This window comes from Asterias amurensis, chromosome 6 (assembly GCF_032118995.1).
Source record: "Asterias amurensis chromosome 6, ASM3211899v1".
NCBI lineage: Eukaryota > Metazoa > Echinodermata > Asteroidea > Forcipulatida > Asteriidae > Asterias > Asterias amurensis.
Genome location: NC_092653.1, coordinates 6330230 through 6343847, shown reverse-complemented (window position 1 = coordinate 6343847; position 13618 = coordinate 6330230). Strand labels below are relative to the sequence as shown.

The following is a 13618-nucleotide window of genomic DNA, read 5'->3' as shown; positions in this document are numbered from 1 at the left end:
GGGAAGGGAGAATTTTTAATCGTTACAGGACAAAGTCAGACACCCGCACTCAGACAAAAAGAATAAAGTCTAAGGGCCATGTCACAGAGGCGATGCCTTTTCACAGAAGCAACCGAATGCAGTGCTTGCTACAGGACCTTTTTGGTAGCACATAAGTAACGACCGGAGGTCGTTGGTTCGAATCCCACTCTAGTCAATTCTTTGGTCAACCAAATCATTTTAAAATCTACCCAGTCAGTTTCCCTTGTGGTTTATATTGATATAAGTAACTTTTCAAACTTTTCTTACGATTTCCAAGAATAATAAGGAAAATTCAAATGTGAATGACTTTCCCCTTTTTGAGACTGTCTGGAACTGGTTTCCAGGGGTCGATTTCACAAAGATAGTCCTAAAAACCTAGGACGAGTTACTCGCCCTAACTCGAGATAAGACTAGTCTTGACTCTTTATGAAATTCATCCCAGGGCCCAATTTCATAAAGCTGTAGTGTTGAGCAGAAACTAGGCCTATCTGCTTTCTTTACTAAGCAAAACATGAGTGGGGCACCGTTCGCAACGATGTAAACTTTATGGAGTTTGGTTGATAACCAGTTACTGCCAAGCAATATTTTTTGCGCGTAGCAAGCTTTTGTGCTTACAGGCTTTTTAACAAATAAATGGAACCATGGTCTCAAGATATCACACAACAGACAGGGATGAGATTGTTCAGACTTTTGGCTGAATTCAGACTTTTTATGTCGGCCTGGTGAAGAAAATCAGACAATATTTTTCCCACAAATAAATAAATCCTGCTCATTGGTCTACTTCTCTATTGCTTTGGATACTGTTTCCAAAAGCTCCTTGGAATCTATAACCCCAGGGGTTACCAAACGGTAGAAATGGCACCATTTCAACATACCTTTGAATATGTATCCAAGTTTCAGACTTTTTCGTTAGTAATGACTCAGAAAATCGTTAGTAATGAACAGAAAATCAATTAAATTGAGATGAGCAGCACCGGCATGGCACTCAGCACTATGAGGCGGTGGGTGAGTTCGTTCAGCTTCCCTGGGTCGACCCCGGTGTGTGGCGGTTTTTTTTCCAGGACGAACGTGGGTAATTGCTTGCACACGTTCGTCCTGGAAAGAAAAAACGTCACACACCAGGGTCGACCCAGGGAAGCTAAACGAACGCACCCAGTATATGGACCAGTAGACTTACAGAACGGGAACCAGATGATAAGCAGCACAAGAAGAGGGAAGACGGAAAAGGACAGGATGAGATGAAATCACTACGACATTGAACTCGGCGTTTATTTGGAGTAGAATGAAAAGAGAATTGATGCAGGGTAGTTTTGTCCAACAAGGGTGAATACATCTTGATGGTGATGATGATGATTGTGTACAGTGTTAGCACTTTTTAAAAGACGTTCGTGGTTGTGTGTTTGTTTTTGTTTTTCAAAAGTGTAGGCTACTTTCTAGGAATTGTCTGCTAGGTCCAGAGGACATTTATATGTATTTCAAGATCTTCCTCCGTCCATGGTTCTTCAAGCTTTACCAAATTAAGAGCACATGCGACGAATCTTCTTCAAACAGCAAAATTATCTAAACCCGGCCCTCCTCATGGTTGACAGTGCGTAATATGCTTACAGGCGCGATCACCAGTAACGCCGGACGCCAGCGTCGAAGGAAAAAATAAGTTGTCTCCGTCCGACGTCACACGACTGCACATTGCAGGGTTATCGCGCAATTGCGTTTTATTTAACGTTCCATTTGAGACGCTCGACGCAATAATGGCATAAGTTATTCCATCCAAAGTTGTCTTTTTCAATTCACACAGGAGAAAAAGCTTTAATAGCAAGACAAATTACAATTCGTTGATGGCTTCTGAAACAAAATGTAACATTTCGGGTAATAATTCGACAGGCCTTGCTCCCGGCCTTGTCATTTTCAGTGAGCTTTGGAAAGTTCAGTAAGTTTAAGCCGTAAGCCGAATTCGGAGCACATGCGACGAGTTTTCTTCAAAAGTCAAAGTTAAGTTCTCACTGAAAAATTCCAATGGAAGCTCTAAAAACCAGACATGGAGCACCACATACGGCGAATGTTAAAGCCACGGCAACACCTCCGCCATCCCCCTCGTCTTCCCAGCCTCGACGCCGTAAAACGCGGCGTTCTGCCCCGGTAGAGAGACCTCCTGTGCCCGCCTGGATGCTGGATACTCCGATGCACAGTAAGATCCCATTGGTGGGAGCACCACATGGGAAGATCATGTTGTACACGACAGCCTTGTGTGAAAAGGTGGGTGGATCGGCAGAGGCTTAATATTTCAAAGTGAAAGTTTACGTTAATACAGCGCCATGAGTTACGAAGATCATTTGGGCCAGGGATGAACTACACATAATGTTTAAAACGAGATGCCCGTAGGCTATAGGCGTGGATCGGAATTTACCCGGTCCCGGGAGTCGAATGGCAAGGCGCGCGATTTTTAAAAATGGCCATGCGCCTAACAGAGCTACTCAAAATTTACTGGCGTTTTGTGCAGAACTAAAGGAAACATAAATTGCTATTATCTTTTAAAAAAACGCAGATTTTTTTTAAACGAAATTAATGTTCCAGGCATCGTTTCATTTTCACCGTAAGGCCTACAGCGAGTCCAGCCTTCTGCATAATGTGTATCTGTTGAGAACAGTGAAAAGTTTTCCTTTTTTTCTTTTTTCTTGCTATTATAAGCAAAACTATGTAGTCAATCAGTTGCAGACGATGACACGGGGAACAGCCTTTTTTTCCCTGATACAATAAATTGTTGTGTGCTTAGCTAAACGGTGCTTTATATAAGAGGACATTCTGCCGAAGTATTTTGCTGATGACTTATCAACGTGCCCCTATTTCCAAACGAACAATTTTAATTCGCAAAAATCAAAATTGATCTCAAAATTAAAATAACTTTTGGTTGCCTGTTTGCAATAGTTATTCACGACTCCGACCAACATGAAGTTCGATCCGAGCCCCCAGGGGCTTGACATGAAGTACCGGAGCCTCCATGATCCACACCTGAGGGGCTACTACACGCACCCTAGGATGTACTCACACCTCAGACAAAATGGCTTCCTCACCCCCTGCGGAATGGTAAGTGCTCCAACTCACCAGGGTCCAATTTCAACTTAAGCTTGTAAGCACAAAAAATTGCTTAGCACAACAAGCTTTTGCTCAGCAAAAAAAAACTGTTTCCAGCCAGAACATCACCAGTCACCATCGCTGCATGCGATAGGTACCCCGGACATTTCTTGCTTAGCCAAGAAATTTATTAAGCAGAGTTTTCTGTTGACACAGCGTAATGAAATTGGGCCCAGGGTGTCCAGAACAGCCCTCAATATAGCTCTCTTCCAACCACCCCCTCCCCGCCCCCATTATAGCAGTAGGCCCTATACCATATATGAGAGTCTATATCTGGAACACTTTCTAAGCAAACCAATACCTTTTATATTCGGGAGATTGACAAGTAGGCCCTACTTTCAACTAGAAGCCTCTAACAGGTGCCAGCTTGTTAGAGGTTCTTCAATGTTGTTTACTTTTTGTTTTATAAAAATGGTTGTCAAATTATCACTTGCCAAATGCTGAACTTCATACAATTCACGGAAATTGGCTCATGGATAGTCATACTAATTAATGAATATTCATTGTCTTTGTCAGGTGAAATGTGGTCTGAAACAGTTCAACGAGTACCACCAGTATGTGAAACAAATCCATCTGGAGAAGTTGACGCAGGAGAGACGGCAAATGGTAAGAATTCTTCTTTTTAAAAAGTTGAGTCACTTTGGGATGTTGCACAAGTTTGTGTCTGTTGCTCTCCATCGTCAAATGATGTCACGAGGTAGAGAAGTGTCCCCGATGATTCTTATCAAGTTAGTTTTTACTGCCATTCGTTTTCAGAGTCATTAACAACCGGTTTTAAACAAACTTTTCAATCTACCGTTTTTCTTCAAGATGAAAAAAGCACGTAGCCGAGAAAACCGAATGAGCTACCATGGGCACCAACATCATAAACTCAACCACAAGAAGCGATTGACGCCTACATGGACGGACAGTTGGCACAAGGCTGCATACCGACCGGCTAAACATCAACGGAGAGCTTCGTCCACTAGATCTATCGCAAGGTATGGATGCATGACGTCATTGACCGCCATCTTTAATTAAAAAAACAATAGAAAAGTGCACGTGTGTACGCGCTGCGCTCATCTCTCAGCCAAGGAGAGAGCTTTTCAAGCGTAAATTGTTTCATCAACGATGGCGGCCAATTTCTTGAAACACAAAACAAAGTATTTAGCCAACTTATTGACGGGCATCATTCACAGGTCATGAGGATCGACATTGAAGGATCAAATTAAGTCCATATTGGAGTCGGGTTTGACGGTCTTTTTTCTCAACGAAATAACAAAATAGTAGCTCAGAGTCAACGTTACACATTTCATTTCCCTCCGTCTAGACCGCCTCAACAAGAAAAGAAAAACGAAAAGATCAAAAATGCATCGAAAAAGATAAGTGTTTCCAAAATTAAGACGATACGGGATGGCGTCGAGAAGGCTCATACGGCTCAGGAGCAGAGACGCAAGGCAGTCAAGATTGGTACGGGCCAAAGAGAGGAAAAGGTACAACAGCAGTTTTTATGCCTTCTAAATCAGTTTGTTTGTTTGTGTGTTTGTTTCTGTGCTTGTTTGTCTGTTTATACGGCGGTTACATATATTAAAGATCGCGTATTAGTAAAATTCAATTCATTAATTGAAACATTGTTTCCGTAGGCCTATTACTCACAATCAGAACAGACAGAATCATTAGGACACAATTTATAGAGTAAACGTTACCAGTGATAATGGTAATGAAAAAATATAACAAGAATGAGGATGTTCAGATAAGCTGAGGCTTGTGGAACAGCCCTATCATAGGAAACGTTCCCATTGAAAAAGGCACCCATTAAAACAAACAGAAAAATTATAGCATGCAATCTGTTTAAATAGCTCTTAAAAATAATTTTTTACTTATCATTTTGATTTCGGGAGAAGTTTTCCTTAAAAAAGTCTATAATTATTATGTTGATAATGCCTTTTCCTTTGGGGGGACATAAAGCTGTTTGTCCCATGTATGCTACTAGGAAAGGTAATGCACGTATAAAGGAACCCAGCAAAACACTAACTTATTGTGGATTGGTAGTTTTCCCACTCCTCCTAGCAAAATGGAAAGTTGAAACACAAACCTGAACTGTTTAATTCTCTCAACATTTTGTTTTCTTTCCAATAAGACCCAGGCCCATGAGAGACAATTTCTTCAGCTGAAGAAACGTCTCAAAGAGGAGGTGGAACGAGAAAAGGAGCTTGAACGAAGGAAACTCATCACGGCGGCCAAGCGAGAAATGAAGGTAAAAATGCGCAGGAACAGACACCTTACTGAGTGAAATATTATCTAACTCTTTGGACTAGTTCTGTTCATGTCTATTTTTTAAAAAATTTTGGTGTTGTTTTCTCTCTCGCCGAAATCGGACCATTAAACGTCCATCTGGCCTTTGTCCCAATTCTTAGTATGTTTCGCATTCAGAGTTCGAAAATATAAAATTCACCCGTGTTTTTTCTATCATGAATTATTTGCATGCTATTCCGGTTTATTTGTTAGAAAAAAATACATAACCAAATTGGCAGAGGCAGAACACTTCCATGATGGAAAAAAATGACAACAGACCGCCAACACCGGGCTAGCAAACAAAATACTGTAAATCAGCCACCGCAGGCCCAAGTTTTAAATGTCACCACGAAGAGCTTCAAAGCTGACTCCAGATCGACAACAAAATTTCTTTCTTCTGTAAACTGCTTTTAGCTTGAGGAGCAATGGGAAAGACGAGAGACGGCGCACGAGCTCCAGCAGACCCAAGAGGCCGACCAACGACACGAGGAGGAGACTAAGGGAGAAAAGGTCAAAGTCATGCGAAGGAGGATGGCTGAGGCCCACCGAGCAAAGCAACAAGGTAGCCCACGTGAGTTAACGGAAGATACGTGGTGGGGTTGTCAGACAACTCGTACAGTAACTAATTCCCCATGTCGACTTGTCTTGGCACTCCGTGTCGAGTTGCCTCACAGGCGACTTGTCAATCTGTCGACCCGAGTCGAGTTGTCCGACTGACGAGTTGTCCGCACGGACGCAGTTCTAAACTCACAGTTTCCAAAAGTTCTCCACAAAAACGTCAAATTTGCGTCATTTGCAAACAACAGTTACTATAAATTTGATGAGCGCATGGCCTTTCTTAAAATCCGCGCGGTGTGCCATTTTTGTTTACGTAGCAAACTTTTTCCTCATTACGCAGGCCTAGGTCGAACGCAATTTAACACGTTGCGATCTTTGTTCAATCACAATTCTCACCACTTGTGAAATATGCTGTATAATTTATTAAGAGAATTTACGTCCTGGGTTACAAGGGCAAGTTTGAAGTAGCGAAGTGATACATTTGGGGAAAAGTGTTGAAAAATAGGTCTGCTCACGAACGGTATAGTTCAAGTGTCGTTACTCAACCTTTTAAAGGAACACGTTGCCTTGGATCGGACGAGTTGGTTTTTAAAAAGCGTTTGTAACCGTTTGTTATAGAATGCATATGGTTGAAAAGATGTTTTAAAAGTAGAATACAATGATCCACACATATTTGCCTCGAAATTGCGTGGTTTTCCTTTGACTTTGCGAACTAACACGGTCGGCCATTTATGGGAGTCAAAAATTTGACTCCCATAAATGGCTGACCGTGTTAGTCGACGAGGTAAAAAGAAAACCGTGCAATTTCGAGGCATGTTAGTGTGGATCATTGTATTCTACTTTTGCGACTTCTTTCTACCCATATGCATTTTAAAACAAACGGTTTCAAAGACCAACTAGACCGATCCAAGGCAACGTGTTCCTTTAAGGTTTCCCCGTCCCATGAGAAAACGATATAATTGAGGTAAAGGAGCTTCATAGTACTATGTGTATTGGCGAAGTTCATCTTAATACTCTTTCCCCTCTTTCCCGAAATCTCTCCACTCAAGTCGTCTTTGAGAATATCAGGGATGCCAGGGCCAAACTCGTTGCCGAGAGAGAAGCAATAATCGCCAGGCGACTCGACAAGAGACTATCCAAGATCAGAGAGAAATACAACCGCCGACACCGGCGACAGATGGGTAAGCTAACGTGATGGACGACACATGTAGAGGAATTTCAATGTAGATTTACACCAAATATTATAACGGTTCTATCAACTTGATGTTATTTTGAACCAACATTTAAAAATGATAAGTAAGTTGTTTTGAACTCTTCAAACAATAGAGTGCACTGCACCTTTATTATTGGGCCCGGTTTCTTGTCCATGGTCAAGTAAACTTTTGGGCAAAAAAAACCATTTTTTTTCCCGATGCAAATTTAGCATTTTTATTAAATCGTTGCGGTGCCCGCTGCTAAAATAAAGGTTTCGAGCGCGCCATATATAGGGCTACCGGGCAGTCTCATTTATCTAGTGCTAAAGACATCTGCTTTAGAATTGCAAATGGTCGTTGGTTCGACTCCCACCGAGTACTATGTCTGTGGTTTGTGTTCACAGAACTTGGGAAAGTACTGAGTACAGTGCTTCAAGCATCGATGTAAGAGTAAAACCAAATAGTGTTCTTTATCCCGAAGCACATTTAACAGTGAACTTTTGATCAGTAAAACAGATTCTGAAAAGACATAAACTTTTCAAGAAGAAGTGGTCGCGACAAAATATTCACAGACAAACTTTCTCTTTGTGACATGACAGCTGTTTACAGACACACGACCAAAATATTGAACGGGAAACTTCAAGATCATGAAGAACAGCTTGAGGCAAGACTAACTGAGGAGAAGAAGAAGACCGATGAGGCTGCGAAGGCTTCAACATCCAGGGTGAGAATCTATTTAATTTAGGTGTAAAATATTCAGCAATTATAACTAGAGGAAAAACTGTGTCCGTTAGTTAGAATCCGGTAGGACCATGAGGCTTCTTTTGGTCGGGTTTCCCGCTGTATACCCATGAGCCCTAATCAGAAATCAGTGAAGTGGCCACACTGGTTTTCAAGCGCCTCATCATGGCGGTTCAACCATTCCACCTCCATGGTTCAACAAACTCAGCTCAGGAAAGTAATCAAATAGATTCAGAAAAAAAATACAAAAAAATAGTTAATGGCCTGACGTTTCGACCCTAGCAGAGTCTTTCTCGAAGGCTAAATGACAATACAACAAACATGAACAGGTTACCGGTTACCTGTTACCTGTTCATGTTTGTCATTTAGCCTTCGAGAAAGACTCTGCTAGGGTCGAAACGTCAGGCCATTAACTATTTTTCGCATTTAATACTCTCGGTCCATTTGGTTGGTAAGTTGTTTGCAACAGCTAATTGTTTGCAACAGCATATTTTTTATCAAGAAAAAAATACCATGATAGCTGACAGTTAAAGTTATAAACAAGTATTTCACAAAAGTATAGTACATTTTGCTGTTTGAATAAAATCTATTTTTGTGCATCAAACTTCCGTGTCAAAAATTATGTTGATCGAATTATAATATATTTCTCTTCAATAGCTCTTGGGTCTTATAAACTCAACATCACGTGACTCAATTTCATCAAGGGATGAGAGCTTCGTCTTCACCCAGCCGGTAAAGCCGGTCATATCCATAACGGATCAGGTGCTCTCGGTGACGTCACTGGACTACCGTCAGTCGCCAGAGTGCCGAGCCGACGAGCAGACGGGACCCGTATCGATCATGCAGGATGTTTACTTGGCGGATGAGAGTGGTGAGGAGGAGGAGGATAAGATGAAGACGGAGGAGAAAGACCGAGAGCATCTTGGGAAGGGTGTGGCAGTAAAGGCGTGGCCGGACATGGATCAGGAGGAGGCGGAGAAAAGCCCACATCGGTCTGAGGAAGACAGGGATGAACGCTCCTCTGGTACACGGTCATCTTCTTCTGGAGGAAGTACTTCATCTGGCTCCGTCCCCGAGGAGAAACTTCACCAAGACATTGTTGGATCTGACACTGACATGGAAGAACCTGGTTTGTTTTGCCTTTAGCAGGGCTCAATTTCATAGAGCTGCTTAAGCACAAAAAGTAGCTAAGAACAACAAAACTTGTGCTTACCAGAACATGGTACCATATGTCACATGTACAATTTGTGACTGGCATCACGCTCATTTCTGCTTAAAAGCAGGAATTTGTTAAGTAATATTTTTCTGCTTTAGCATGTCTATGAAATTCGGCCCTGGTCTTAATGTTGTCATTATAATATCTCTATAATTTACTCATAATACAATTTGCATTATCTCCTGTCTGTTTGTTTTGTTTTGTTATGTTTTGTTATCTTTGCTTATTGTTTTTGTATCATGTCTAGGGCTGTTCCCCGCAAGCCTCGGCTTATTCGAACAGCCTCCATACTTATAATTGTTACAGTTGTTCAGTAGGCCCTATCATTATCATTGGTCATGGTTACTCTTAGCTTGTATGTTCTCTATTATGTCCTAATGATTTCGTCTTTTCTTATTGTGAGTACATAACTAATGTTTAATTAATTTGAATTTAATTGAATTGAAGATGGTGAGAATGTGAAAGATGCGGCCGAAGAGGAGTACTCAATGTCTGAGGACGACTCATGGACTGATACCGAGTTCTGGGAAACTGAGTCTGACCTGAATCTCAAAGAAGGAAGCAAAGTTGCTGAAGAGAACACGGCAATCGGTGAGGAAATTGAACAAGAGGTAGAGAAACGAAACGAGAATACTCAGCAAGAGCAAGAGAAAAATAATTTAAGTACGAGAAAAAACAAAGTAAAGGTTGAAGAAAAGTTAGAGATAGAAAGAGAGGAAGACAGCAATGAGAAAGCCTCGAAAAGCCAGTTTCCCGAAGGAAGCGATTTAAAGTTGGTAGCCTCTGAAGAAAAGGACAACAGTAAAGACAAAAAAGCGGAAAGTTCAAAGGTTGGGTTTGACCAGGTGAGGAAACCATTTAACCCGACCGATCAATCGGTTGAGCTCAGCAGTTCAAGAGAAACACTTCCTGCTGATGGCAAAGCTCCGGAGGAAAAAGTGGACAGTCAAGATGACATCAAGATGGAAGGTTCTCGCCAGGAAGAGCATCTAGGGGACAATGTAGATCTCGACCTTAAAGATAATCAAAGAGAGGATACCGAAACGGGCATGAATGAGGAGGAAGCAGATGAGAACATGGAGAGTGACAGTATCCTCCTGGCGAACGTGATGGGCATCTTGGAGGATGTGGAGCGGGAGATGCATCATCATCACCACCACAATCATGAGCATCATCACCATGAACATCACCACGAACATCACCACGAAGACAAAGGACACCTTCCTGAAATGAAACAAACCCTTCCTGAAGTTGAAGAAGATGGCGACGAGGAGGACAAGCAGCAGACAGAGAGTGAGTGTAGCAGCAGCAGCTGTAGTAGCAGCAGCAGCTGCAGTAGCAGTAGTAGCAGTGAAAGTGAAGAAGAAGGTGGTGACATTATTGGAGTTGTTGAGAATGAGATCATTGCCGAGGAGACAAGCGTCACCTCCCTGAAGGGATGTCTGAGCGGAGCTTTTGCGACAGACCTCCAAGAGGTCGTGAAGGAAACGGGAAACCACAAGAAGGTCTTTGAAGGAGCTGTAATGCCGGCAAGGCACCATTCCGCAACCTCCTCTGCCTCGTCGAAAGTTTCCATCAACGTTACAGCTGCGGTGTTATCCGCAGACTCGCTCAAGGCAGACAGCTCAGGAAGGCTCATCCACCATGATGTCGACTCTCACGACCACACCAAACCAGAGCATAAAATCTCAGCTACGAACATACCGACGGATGATAAGCTTCCTCCTGACGACAACGAAGCAGCATTGAAGGAGAGCAGTCATCATCACTACAGCACCATCGTCCCCATGTACCACAACAACCTCATCAATGTGAGTGAGGACCTGATAGATTCCAACCTCTCGGCTATCTCCATGAAGCCAGATCGTCACCACAAGGTAGCGTCATCTTACACCACGGGCAGTCGCAACTCCTTTCGCAACATCTTTCGTCCTGACATGACCTTCTGTCAAGGCTCGGCCAAATGCCTGAAGGACACGTTGGTCCGGGAGCTGTCCAGGCACTCAAAACATTCCAAGAACTCTTCGGATAAGATGGACGACATCTGCGACATCTTAGATGCAGATCAAGAGGATGTGACCGCTCATCATTCACAAGAGGAACTTGTGACGATTGATGAGTCGGAGGGAGTGTGTTACTTGCCGAAACGGAGATTGAAGGTGAGCGACATTGAAGATTGCAATACCAAGTAATGATGGGTTAAGCGAAATGTTCTCTTTTCATTTTAGAGAAAGGGTAACACTGACTAGAACATTTGGACGGCCTTTCTGACGAGTGAATGCAGAGTTTATATGTCTTTAACAGACCTTAGACAAAACACTTAGAAGAGACTGAAACGGATACCGACACAGGCAAACCATAGCAACAATAGCTTCCCAAAAGTCACCCCGACCATCTCTGAATATTAACAAGTAGATCCCAAAATTTTCAAATTGAAATCTGTGTTTGAAATAAGGAAACAAAGCACTATTGATGAAACAACTCAGCAAATCATTGTTTTATATGTTTTGATCATGCAATTTTTAACTATCGGCTGTCGCCAGTTTTAACATCCTGAAAGTTAATATTCTTTTTTATCTGCTGCCAGGCTCGTCACACCATTGAAGAGCCAGTTTGTGAGCATGACGAGGAAGTACCAAATGGTGGACATACAACTGGTGTTTCCAATGCAGCAGTTATTGCAGAAGGAACGCAGGCGGCAAAGTGCCAAGATGACTCTGAAAAACCGCCCAACTTAATTGAAAACCGCCAACGGGATCCGACTTGTGAACAAAGAGTGAAGGCTGAAAGCGATGTTGATGGGTATAGGGAAAGTGTGGTGGCGATGGATGCTTCTATCGATGATGCCTCACCAGATGATAAGCAGGCTAGACGGGATGAAACCAAGGTCTTGGAGGAAGGCATTGCGTCTCATGAGGCAGGGCCTTTGGCCTTGGACAATCGAAAAGAAGCCAGTACATTAGGAAGTGATGAGAATGGGTCGCACTCTGCAGAGGGCAACATTGAGGACATCTCTGTATTAGACGACGTGAAGGATGGAAGCATTCAAACACCAGAGGGAGTGTTGACCAATGGCCCCTGTGAAGTAAAAAGTGGCGAGCTGGTCAACGCAACAGAACAAGACGACAATGGACAACCGGCCAGTACAGAGGATCTGGCCAAAAATGGTGGACAGACCTATGATGAGGAACCTACCAACAGGGACGCAATGGCTGACAAAAGGGAAACAGCCAGTAATGGCAGACATATTGATGGTGTGACACCAGCCAACAGTTTACAAAAGACTGATAGTGGACAACAAGCTGATAGTGGAGAACTTGAGCAAGAAAGGGATTTTGAACTGGCAAACAAAAACGAGTCCACAAACACTGGGGAAAGGATGGCCATTGATGAAGAAAACAGTGGGGAGCTGGGCATTGAAGAACGGCTTGAGCCAGATTGTAGTCCCGGCTCATCCCCAGCCTCGGAGTTAAGCTTCATCCCATCGTCATCAATCAGCGGAGGTGAAGACTTGGTCAGCTCGTCAAGCAGCTCCGATGACATTGGAGCACAAAGCCCGCTGCCACATTGTGTTCCGGAATCCTATTACATTGGCACCTCGGATGATTCCACATTAGCGGGTGCAGCTACTCGTTCCATAGTGGAAGATGCAGCCCCGGTGCCCGCCATGGAGCAATCACATTCCATTGATCGAGAGCTCGGTTCTCCCCCTCCTCCCCTGAAAGAAGTATCCTCCCATCCTTCCCCGAGTCAGTCCAAGTCGGGCTCCAGCCACAAGTCGGGCAGTTTTTTGTCGACAGTCATCAGGAAGCTCAGCAGCGCGCTGTCTGTCGGTCGTAGACGGTCAAGCCGGGTACACCCTGGTGATGAGGACACTAGTGTGGAAACCAAGACGGACACCACTGATGCAGGAGCAACTGATGAACAGGATCAGTAGCAAAGTGTGACTGTTGTCGACTGTCTTTGACGATCTTCTCAAGAGACTTAAGTTACCTATAAATGCAGAGGTCAGCTGCACTGGGTTGGGTTGGGTGGGTCGTCCATCATGATAGATGTTCCAGTACTTCACTATCCACTAATTTTAAAACCCAGTACTCATGATAACAAAACAAATGTTTTAACAGATTGTTTAATTGGCAAAGGTCGTGAGATCGAATCCCATCCGAGTTACATGCCGGTGATTTTTTTCACAGAACCTAGGAAAGTACCGAGTACATGTACACAGTGTATTAAGGGTTAAACCAAAATAATAAAATAAATGTTTTTAAGTTTGAGAAAAAACAAAACAAATTTGGCTCACTTCTGGTATGAATTTAAAATAAAATCAACTAATCATGTGTAAGGCATTGTTTAGAAGGGCTATGGGGGCAGGGCAAAAACCTGGTAACTGTTGACAAAACAATCAACTTTGACTGGGGGAGGAGGATCTGAAGCAATTTGAGTTATAATTTTGTTTTTAATTTGGGCACAGGCTTTTCTATGTCCG

The 13618-nt window shown here is 43.0% G+C and overlaps 1 protein-coding gene across 2 annotated transcripts; it reads left to right on the top strand.

Annotated features, from left to right (window-relative positions):
* Window positions 1-1799: 1799 nt before the first annotated feature.
* LOC139938990 (uncharacterized) lies at window positions 1800-13519 on the top strand. Of its 2 annotated transcripts, none has more exons than XM_071934690.1 (12): window positions 1800-2274; window positions 2944-3102; window positions 3667-3756; window positions 3961-4130; window positions 4460-4622; window positions 5270-5386; window positions 5839-5986; window positions 7032-7163; window positions 7775-7899; window positions 8574-9045; window positions 9580-11291; window positions 11720-13519. In XM_071934690.1, the coding sequence occupies exons 1-12, from the start codon at window positions 2035-2037 to the stop codon at window positions 13067-13069; spliced, it is 4878 nt and encodes a 1625-aa protein (XP_071790791.1). In that variant the 5' UTR covers window positions 1800-2034; the 3' UTR covers window positions 13070-13519. The 2 variants fall into 2 exon arrangements, with proteins under 2 accessions (XP_071790791.1, XP_071790790.1); XM_071934689.1 differs by having other exon boundaries at window positions 5839-5995.
* Window positions 13520-13618: the final 99 nt, after the last annotated feature.